Raw genomic sequence first — 11,188 nt, forward strand, 5'->3', positions numbered from 1 at the left:
TACGTTATCAGCACGAAGCTTTAATCAACCTAGAAGATATGAATGGTCGACAACCTTGAACCAATTTGGTTGAACCAATGGAAACATGGGCATTATTACGTATGCCATATTAATGTTTAGTTTGCCTCTATTGTCCAGGGAGTATTATTTTGTGTATTTAGCTTATGTTAAAATTTAAGATTTGTAGTTGCTTTGTTTAGAAAAAACTAAGCTTTGATTTTAAGTTTTCATGCTCGTATGGCTGTATATGTCCACTACCTTTGTTCCTAGTTCTAAAATTGATCTTATACAATTATAACATCATGCTATCATTGATTTTCTATAATATTAAAAGATCTTTGTGAAACATTAAAAAGCATTCTGGTCATGTTATGTATTAACGAGGACTTTTAAGATCGATGGCCTAATCTAATTAGATGCAACATTTTTATGCTCATAATTGACAAAGTGATATCATTATGTTTACTAGCCTATTTTGACATCATCTGTATTAAAACAGAATATGCTAGCAATAGTTATTACTTAAGATTATATGTTTCTTTAAGTTAAGTATATTTAGTTATGTGTTTCAATTCTTGTGTGCATTTTATTTAATCGTCATGCATTAGTTTGCAGTAATACATCACATAGTAATAACGCTACATGGTGACTCTCTTATTAACATGTTTATACATAGTATACTAGTACACGAGTTTGTACTCTATCATATTTTTATTGATAGTAGTTCTTATCATTTCTATTTTGCTTATTTTTATGATAGATTTTACTATGTGGCTACATAAAATTATATTCCATTCCTGATGTGAATCAGACCATTTGTGATAAACATTATATAAGGATAAGACAGTGGGTTCAAGTCCCAACGCAGCATGAGGGTAAGACATCGGGTTTTGAGTCCTGATGATCTATGATTGTAAAAGTTGGGTTCGAGTCCAAACTCATTATGGCCTAACATGTCTTTATATGGGTCAGGCATTGGGTTTGAGTTCCAATGCACCATATGGATGACATAGTGATGACTAAAGAAAAGTAATGTATTTTTCATGGAAAAGCATGAATCTTGTCCCACTTGATTTGCACCATTCTTGAAGTGAATATGGTAGCAATGCATAATAAGTAAATGAAGACAAGTGGTTGACCAATGAACATGGGCGTGCCATTGATCAAATAATAATAGTCATCATTATGGTAATTGTAAAAATGAGAACAATAAGGGTTCTCGAAGTAATCCTTCAATAGGTGAAGGAAATATTTACCATCAAATTGGTATGAAAAATTTATAAAGCACGTCGCGATAATTATACTCCATTCTTTGAAGAGAATGTGACTTGTGCATTGAGAATGCAGATTCATTCCTGAAGGTGAATGTAACAATATGTAATAAAAGTAATGAATAAAGACGTGCAATGCATGATTGGATACACACCACAATTCACCTCTAAGGGAGGTTTGAGAGAAAGAGAGATAATGAATATTAGTGTGTGATTACATGAATATGTCATTGGTACGCCAAAAATAATTTGACATGCCTTATAAAAAGTTATTAAAGGCAAAAGTAAAGCAAGAAATAATTTTGCTTATGATGATTTTGACCATGACAATTATTATAATATGATTTTCTCCGTGAAGGAGACATTCACCATATGGATGGTGTGACAAAAGATATTGTAGTACAAAATCAATTACGAGCTCTGGAAGAGCTAATTTGTTACTACCCGGATGAATAAAATTGTTCATGACATTGATATTGTAGTAAGTCTCAAAAGAAACTTTTTGAGTTTCAAATGTATTAGCCAAAGTGGTTGGCATATTGAGACTATAAATGAAAGGAAGATTGATTATCTTGATATTACTATAACATACTGGGTAAATATGAAAGGTTACCCGATTTTTCTTCTATTTGTACTACAGATGTATAAGCATGATATGAAATCACATGCCATAGTAAATTAAATGTTTACTGAAATAAATATCAGTTGGCATGACCGGTTGGCCATCCCGGTTTATTGATGCGAAAATTAATTGAGAATTCACATTGGCATATATTGAAGAAATAGAAGATTCTTCAAGAATTCTCTTGTGCTGCTTATTCTCATGATATACCAGTTAAGGTTGGGACTGAATCCCTTGATTTCTGGAACGAATAGAAGGTGATATATATGGGCCCAGTCACCTGCCATGTGGATCGTTTACTATTATATGAGATGCATCTATTGTATGGTCACATGTGCGTTTGTTATTAACTTGCACTTTGATTTTGCAAGGTTGTTTGTTCAAATTATTAGAGCACAGTTCCAGAATATATATGATAATTTATCTTGATAATGCTGGTTTAAATCCAAGTTGGTTTAGCAGAAATTGTATGCCTCCAATTATAGCTAAACCATTGGTTATGGGAACAAAACTCCCAAATAAAAATTTGGTATGAGGTGTGTTATTTAATATACAACAGCACTTGTACGCATCTAGCCAACAAGTTATGATAAATTCTCCCCATCACAATTGGTTCACGGTCAGGAACCAAATATTCCCATCTAGAAATATGAGTGTGCTATATGATTTAATTGTGCTGCCACAATGCACAAAGATGGGTTCCCAAAGAAGGTTGAAAAATGTGTTGGTGATCCCGACATTAGGGGGAGAAAATGAGCAGCTGAAAAAGTGATACGTAAAATGAATTATTATGAATACATCTAGATCCTCGTACAAGAAAATGTGAACTTGAAGTTCAAGTGATAATTTATTTCTAAAATATTTCCAAGCACATTGCTGACCCAAAGCTAAATGTCATATTCCAGCTACTAATGCTCCAAATAGAATAAAGTCCATGATGGACATAGTCTATGGAACTCTTGAAGCGTAATAGACTAATCGGTTCCAAAGATAAAACTCCCTGAAGAAGGAGAGGAGCAAATGTTCAAGATGGTCATAATAAGGAGGCAAGTGCTATATAAGAGCACCATGACAAAACATTTTATAAGACCTCATGGGAGAGGCTCAGGTACCTGAAAATAATGAGATCTCGATAAGTTATGTCTTTATTGACTGATGATGGAACCGATGTAAAATGATCGTTGACGATGTTGTTAATATAATGTAGCGCTCAATATTATTAATATTGACGAGGATCTTGAGCTCAAATCTGTCATGGAATTTGGACAGATAAATGATTGGCCAAATGAAAAATATGCAATGAAATTGACTTCACCTGAAAAATGTGAAGTTGGACAGATAGTCCCCACACCTGAAAGTGAAATGAAAAATCAAGTCGATAGGCATAAAGACGACTTGTGGCACAAAATTTTTGTAAATATCCTGGTATTAGGAGACATGTTCTCCTGTGGGGGGGTCTGACAATACATTTGATATGCATATAATGAAAATCCTTGAATGATTTAAATTGTTCTGAAGCATATTAAGGTTCCCAAAAAATTTATTAAATAAATCTTCGGCAGATCCTTATGTAGATTAGAGCGATCATGGCGTACATGATTTATTTTTGCGTCTAGTGCAATTGGTGCACTAATATATCTGGCTAGAACCATAAGTATAACAATATGCTAGCAAGATATAGTTTTATTTCAATGTGGAGATATTGGAATACAATTAGTATTATATTTCAAAAGGAATACTTGATTTAGATTTGTTTATTCTAACAAATATTGCCAAGATTTTGTTGGTTATGCAAATGCAGGCATTTTCTGAAGTTCGTTCTTCAAACATTCTATTCGCATGTGAGAGTACTGCAATATTATCATATTACAAGGCAGTTAATTGTTGATATTTATTCAAGTCATGCCAAGATAAGCAACTGATAAAGCAAGGGGCTCAACACACAACAGACGTGTGACTTGACTTTGAAGAGAAGATTCCAATAATACTGAAGATAATGTTGTTTGCTTATATCAATTGAAAGAAGGACTATCGAAGGAGACAAAATAAAGCACATTCACCAAAGTTCTTCAACAAATTTGTTCAAGTGATAATTTGACAAACTTCTTCACAAGACATTGCGGATCTCAATATTAGAGAAGTTGTTATACAAGCTTGGAATTCGTCATCTCCGAAGAATAAAGTGATGTTTTCATCAGGGGGAGGTAAATACGCGTTGTATTCTTTTTCCCTTAGCTAAGATTTTATCCCACTGGGTTTTTCTGGCAAGGTTTTTAATGAGGCAGCAAATAATGCGTATTACAAGATATGTGTACTCTTTTTCCTTCACTAAGATTTTTTCCCACCGGGATTCTTTTTAGTAAGGTTTTAACGAGGCACATTATCTATGGACATCCAAGGGGGAGTGTTATGAAACATTAGATTATGGTGGATGTCCATAACTCCTATAACACCCACTACTCTTATCCATTATCTCCATAACTTCCACTACTCCAACACTTATGGTTGTAACTCCCATACCTCCATGATCTCCCCCATGATCTTCCTCCATGATCTCAAAAGCTTAATGACATATTTATGGAATTCTTTTGGTATACCTCTATGTAGTACTATAAATAGAGGATGAGAAGCCATTTTGTAATACACTTGAATACATGGAAGAAATAGATTCTCTTCTCTCTTTCTCTCTACATTGTTGTCTATCTTTCTGTTTTATATTAGACATCGAGCTAAGTTTTGTAACACTTTTGTCATTTTTATATCGTAAGAGTAAAAGATTTACGTTAATTTTAAAATAATTAAATAAACTATTTTGGAGCAGCACTCCTAGATTCATATTCTTAGTTGACACCTATAAAGTGCTTGGAAGTTTACTGCATCGTTACGGTTAGACTTAACTGTTGGAATTGAAAAAATATGGTGCATGCGAAAACTAATAATGCAAAGTTGGTGGACCATAAATCAGACAAAAAATATACTAAGAATAGGCCATGAGTTTTAGGTCATGAGTTCGACTTAAGATGGACATTTTAACATTAACATTCTTTGGATCCTATGGTCACCAATCCTGCCTCCTCCCGTGCTTGTAGGTTACGTAGGAATATAATCAGAGAAAGTTAATTTCTGTATTCCTATTTCCGAATTAGACCTTCTTAACAGCAATAGGGGGCACATGCATCAGCCAAATGAGTTTTGACCATTAAATGAATGCTTAGAAAATAATAAACTTACAATTCGAATAGTTTACACGCGAATCTCTGTGACATCAATCTGCTTTAGGAAAAATATAATTGGAGTTCTTTCCTCCAGATGGAAGTGAATAATTAAACATTAAAATAGTGAGGAAAAAGAATAGCAGCATTACAAAAGAGTGGAAACTACAATGATCAACCGTTGTTTATGATGAGGCACTACCAACCTGTTTGATGTTGTGTGTTGAGTAAATGTTTCAAGAAAATCAAACAGGATTAACACTGATACATGTACTTGGCTTGCTATTCATTCCGAGTTCTTTAAGCTTATTAAGCTCAGGCAATATCACCGAACCAAGATCAGGTCGATCTTTCTTCCGCAGCTCAGCACACTTGAGTGACAATTTTGCATAGTTAAGAGTTTCTTCCATTGGCCAGTTTGGCACTGTTGGATCTAGTATGTCTGCAAATGTTCCGTTCTCAATGGCCCTCTCGACGTGATGTGTTAAACCCATTGGGGGCCTTGCAGTAATAATTTGAAGCAACATCACACCAAGTGAATATATATCTGATTTAGTCCCTAACTTTCCTGTTTGTTGATATTCAGGATCAATGTAACAAAACGTTCCTGCAGCTGAAGTCATGTGATATTGTGTAACACAATCTGCTACAGATGGTGGAACTAACCTTGCCAACCCAACATCACTTATTTTGCACGAATAATTGCTGTCTAAAAGAATGTTCGCTGGCTTAAGGTCACGATGGACAAGAGGTTCGGGTTTTGCTTGGTGAAGAAATAGGAGCCCTGTAGCAATCTCAGCAGCAATTTTAAACCGAATTTCCCATGGGATTGGAGGGGTGTTACCTTTCCGGAACAGACGATCTTCCAGACTGCCATTATTCATGAACTCATAAACTAAACATCCATACTCGGGACATGCACCTAAGAGTAGAACCATATTTGGGTGCCTCATGAGACCGAGGACTTGAACCTGTAAATGACAAAGCCTATTCTATGAGAAGGTAATCCTAATAATTTCCATCCAAAAGTCAAAATTTGCAAGAAAATGTGCAACGGCATTTGGCTTGTGAAAACTCCCTACTCAAGTCCATCAACTAAGTATTTACAATTATGCACAGAATTCAATAAAGAAGAAAGTTATTCAGCCAAACGAAAAATATGTTTTATACCTTATATTCATAATATGCATCATAAGATCAATCAAGTTCTGTCAATAAATTGGAGAGATAACATACCTCTTGCTTGAACTGTTTCATCCCTTGTGCAGCATCGGATCTCAGAACTTTAATGGCAACGGGTGTGTGATCAAGTTTCGCTTTGTAAACAGGGCCATATCCACCTTCACCAATCTTCTCTGAATTTGAGAAGTTTTTGGTGGCTGCCTCAATCTCTTCTATTGTGTATTTCCTATAGCAGAGATCGCTCCGAGATAGATCATTTAATGCTAGATTCTTTTCTTCTGTCTCTCGCTTGGCCTTCAACTCCGCATACTTTCTTCTTTTTGCTTCTGTCTCAGCCAACTTTTGTGCTTTTTGAGCAGCTTCAATGGCAGCTCTGCCTTTCGCTTTTTCCATCTCAGCAATAGCGAGAGCTGCCTCTTCAGAAATACGGGCTTGTTTGAACCTACTTGATTCTTCCATTTTCCATTGATGAAGCTCTTTAGCCTGAAAATTAGAAGACATTACATATGTAACTCCGATATTTAGAAAAAACGATACTTAGCATGAAACATGTGAAACATATCCAAGGATAAGAAGAGGGAGAAAGCTAATTAAGAAAGACTTCATACTTTCCAATTCGTGTTTCAGAGGGCTTGTGTGGGATCAGAGACACAGTAACAACTTGTTCAGAAACTTACACACGATTAAAAATGCACGTATTACTCTTTAATTCCTACATTGAATTGATAATATGTGTGTTATCATTCTTCTATACATAAGTCTTGATCTTATGGTGTTGCTTGGATGCAGCCATGTGGTCCTGGCGTTGGTTGCCCCAAGAATCTTTATTATTATTTTTAATTTACTATACAAGTTCAGTTGAAACATGGAACCGACCTGATCTAGATATCTGCCTTGTTTAAAAAAAAAAAAAAATCAAAGTAACAATGGACTGAATATTAACTTCCACAAATGCTAGTTAACTTTGAAGAAACAGATTTCAGGCATCACTAGCATCTATGTTGCTTGGACACTCTGAAAATGTCATCTGGTGTGTTTCGGATCCTCCAAAAGTAGTGTATTTTTGGATGATCTAACACGGGTGCGGCAGCATTTTGGAGAGTCCGCGCAACATAGACTAGCATTTAGCCCTATTATCTCTTTCAAAGTGCGTCTCCGGAATTTCTAAGTTTATACCTAGAAAACACAAGTTAGGAACTTTAATTTGATGAAGGCTGGTTTTTACATGCCTTTTGTCTAATAATTTAAATGACTTTTAATCTTGCGGTTCTAGACACTTAAAAAGTTATACCGCTTGGTTTGCCGAGACAGCTTCTTTGCAAGCTGTGTTGTACATATCCAAGGTTTGCCTTAGCTCTAGCTTTAATCTGTTCATCTCAGCTTCCCACTGCATATAGCAATTGATGATGAAGAATATATTACTAAATGAAACTGGTTTTTCTTTCACAACAATCAAAATAGTTAAGACTGTCTATTCATATTTCACTTACTGAATATGAGGAGCTACAATTGTCTTTTACTGAAACTTGAGTGAAATCAAGATTTTGAGTTGTGATATCCACTGATCCATGGCTAAGAGGTGCAAAGAGACCTCTATCATCGGACGGAGAACTGCGGCTACATGAATTCTTGGGCTCTCTAGTATGAATATCAAGATTGCCCATTGATGCATTAGATGGTCCAATTTTGGGCTTCATCATTTCAGAACCTACAATATTTTGCTCTGGCCTCGAATATATTGACCTGTTTTGTAGCATTAGTTTATTAAAGCTCAACACAAAAAAGAATTATCACCATCTTTGATAGAGCGTCAGAATTTAAGCTGTTCCTCTATGCAGTTTTTCAACAGTCAAACTTTTAAGATAAGCTGGTGATACAACAAATAGAAGCTAATGATTTGCAGTATAAACTAGGGACACTGCTTGAACTTACTTTCACTTAGCCATGTTGGATAAGATTGTGTATAATGACAAACTATGTCTTCATAGTAAAATATTTGGAAAAAAAAATAACAAAAAGACATTTCAATGGCGTTGATATTAACATCTTTATGATTCATTTTGCGTAAGTCATGACAAGTTTACCGGTGATTCTTGGGGTTTAATTCGGATACCTAATAACATCATGAGAATTTAAAGTGATATTCTTTGGTTAATTCATTCTTGAAGACAAGCATACAAACAGTAGATGCAGCTCCATTTCTGTTTTCATCTGCTAGCTAGTTTGAATGCACTTGGGCTCAAAAGTAACTGCCCAATGTTAAGGCTATTGGTATTGCTTCAACCAATTTGGTGAAGTAGTGTAGGAAGACTCGCCCTAGCCACTACAGTGACCCCGACCCTGACACTAGCTGAGAAGCACCTTTCACTTTTCCATTCGCTGAAAGTCTGCTCTCCTGGTTTATCCTTTCTGATTCCCTCACCCAAAGTCATAAGGAACAGGGCCAGCTGCCATGCCATAACCTGTCCTCAGACAGCTCATATTTCATTGAAATGTTTACCGAATATTTTTCTCAGTAAATTCCTCAAAGTTAAGGACAATAAGCAGTCAGTGCGCGAGCTTTTCCCAAGCTCAACAAAACTAAAAAGAAGGTTGACCAGAATACATCCTCAGTTATTTGGTACCTGGATACATCTGATGATTCAGAGTAAGTACTTAGCCTAGCTGCTGACCACGGTTGGGAAGATGGTAGCGTTGCTGACAAAGAACTAACAAAAGGTTTTGCTGCTGGTCTGACTGACTGTTGCTTTCCTTTCGAAATCACGTATACAGTACAGAAATCTGGTGCAGACTTGTTTATGATAGTTGGCACATCATGACTCCAAAATTTCCTGCAAAAAAAAAAAGAGAAAGACCATCCTTAAGTTATTTATCCACAAATCAAAGGGAGTATGAGCAAGGGAAAAAGTAATTGATCATACAAACCTGGAAAGAGCACTCCTTGATGATGCACCAAGAACAATGTTGGTGACGCGGTGGCTGTTAATATAGTCTAGAAGTCCCTTAGACACTTCAATATCCTCAATGACAACCTCCTTCACTGCTATCTTCACCCATCATTTGAACTTGAAGTTAGATTTAATCAACAATATTCCACAGTGATATAAACCTATTTTTCCCACTTTGTTATGTAAGATGTTATGTAGGTACGTAATATATTGCTCGAATGGTGCAAAATGCATTTACGCTAAGATATGATCCCTCATAGTAACAAACAAGTTCTTTTAAAATGTTTTGGAGGATTCAATTGAATGAAAGATAGCATGATAATACGATAAGAAAGATACAAGTTCTAACTTTAATATGCAGTTTCTCAAAAGCACCACATGTACTTGTTTTTATGTATTCTAGTCTACTTAATTGATTAACGTACCCCTTTACGTGCAGAGTAAGCCCTGAAAGGTGTAAAGACCTTATGAGTATCTTGATCACTCAATCCGCGATTTGAACCTTGAACAATACCATTCTCTACAAAGTAAGCAGAAATACCATCATAAATAATACAAAAAGAAGGCGTAGGTCATTAACATTCAATTAGGGAAGCAAACGGAGCAACGCGGGTGAAGCCTTACACTGCAAAAGTTTTCACCCACCCTACCCTCTTAGCATTTCTCTCTATTTTTAACTCGCCCCGCCTTCTTAAGTCTTCTTTTATACCCAACTTTATGAGAAACAGGTTCAAGAAATGGGTGCATTCAACAGTAAAAATTGTTAATTTTCATTTAACATGCCCCTGCTTTTGATTTTCAGAGAATACTTAGTTTTAACCCGTCCAGACCCGCTGCCCAGATAAGAGTTCCCCGGTCTGGTCCTATTGTGTTTATGATTTGCCGGCCCCGCCCCATTGCCATCTCTGCATTCGATGCCTAGCTTGAATGCTGCAAAAGATATAAACTTCTAATCCTTTTTTTCCAAATGAGTTCTTTTACATTACCAGCTTGAGAAATTAAGAAAACCAGCATTACAGGATACCATGATGAGACTATATTGAAATAATGAAAGTTCTTGATTCAATTGAACAATCAAATGAAAAAAGAGCGATAAAGTTAAAGGAGAGGAAAATATGATGAAAGAGGGAGGGTACCTACGATTTGTTGAGTTCTTGATCCGAACATGGACTAACACAAGCGTCAGATTGCTTATCACGAGATGATCAACAGCCCATTTGACAGCAGAGGCGCTGTGCTTGTCTTTATCAATGGCCACGATGGTGGGGTGGCAACCATCATCGGACACAAATGACAAAGGCATTTTCTGTTCATTCACAACAACAACAACAAAATTGTTAACCTTTTTGTGCGGAATAATATTCCGAGGAAGGTATTCAATCTTGTGACTACCAAAAAGAGTTATTCTCTTTTCCTTTCTGAATCTTAATGGAGAAACGGAAGAAGAAAAAACAAGTCTCTATTCTTTTCTACGTGGAATCTTAACAGTTCGAAACCAAAGCATCAAATGTCATTGGTGTTAAACAAAAGATTGTCTTGCCGCCAAAAATGGTGGCTAACCTGCCTTTGCGTCTCCCTCCGTACATTTTTTCAGAGTGTTTGACCAAATGAAGACTACATTTTGGTCCAAGTTATTTTTTGTAATGTTATAAAATAAAAGGAAAATAGATCAATATTAAACAAGAGTAGACCACAGATATATAGGGAGGAGGAGAGGACTTTTCTTCGGATTTCAAGTATATAATTTATGAGCCAAAAGTGCTCTATTTATAATTACAAATGTCTCATCAAATTACCACAATTAATGGGTTCATTCATTTGGTACGTGAATTATCAAAAAAGTTACGGAAGGGACATCCACATTCATCGGATTTATAACACTACTCCTTGGATGTTCATTTAAAAAATATTGTGTTTCGTTAAAACCTTATCAGGAAAAATTCAGTGCAAAAA

The 11,188-nt window shown here is 35.7% G+C and overlaps 1 protein-coding gene across 2 annotated transcripts; it reads right to left on the reverse strand.

The window, feature by feature from the left end:
• Positions 1 to 5,070: 5,070 nt before the first annotated feature.
• LOC109238940 (U-box domain-containing protein 35-like) lies at positions 5,071 to 10,785 on the reverse strand. Of its 2 annotated transcripts, none has more exons than XM_019405438.1 (8): positions 10,376 to 10,785; positions 9,661 to 9,755; positions 9,213 to 9,334; positions 8,912 to 9,118; positions 7,778 to 8,030; positions 7,579 to 7,674; positions 6,342 to 6,770; positions 5,071 to 6,076 (listed from the first exon to the last, which is right to left on the reverse strand). In XM_019405438.1, the coding sequence occupies exons 1-8, from the start codon at positions 10,536 to 10,538 to the stop codon at positions 5,351 to 5,353; spliced, it is 2,091 nt and encodes a 696-aa protein (XP_019260983.1). In that variant the 5' UTR covers positions 10,539 to 10,785; the 3' UTR covers positions 5,071 to 5,350. The 2 variants fall into 2 exon arrangements, with proteins under 2 accessions (XP_019260983.1, XP_019260984.1); XM_019405439.1 differs by having other exon boundaries at positions 10,372 to 10,497.
• Between the last annotated feature and the right edge of the window lie 403 nt (positions 10,786 to 11,188).

Source organism: Nicotiana attenuata, unplaced genomic scaffold, assembly GCF_001879085.1.
Source record: "Nicotiana attenuata strain UT unplaced genomic scaffold, NIATTr2, whole genome shotgun sequence".
Lineage (NCBI taxonomy): Eukaryota > Viridiplantae > Streptophyta > Magnoliopsida > Solanales > Solanaceae > Nicotiana > Nicotiana attenuata.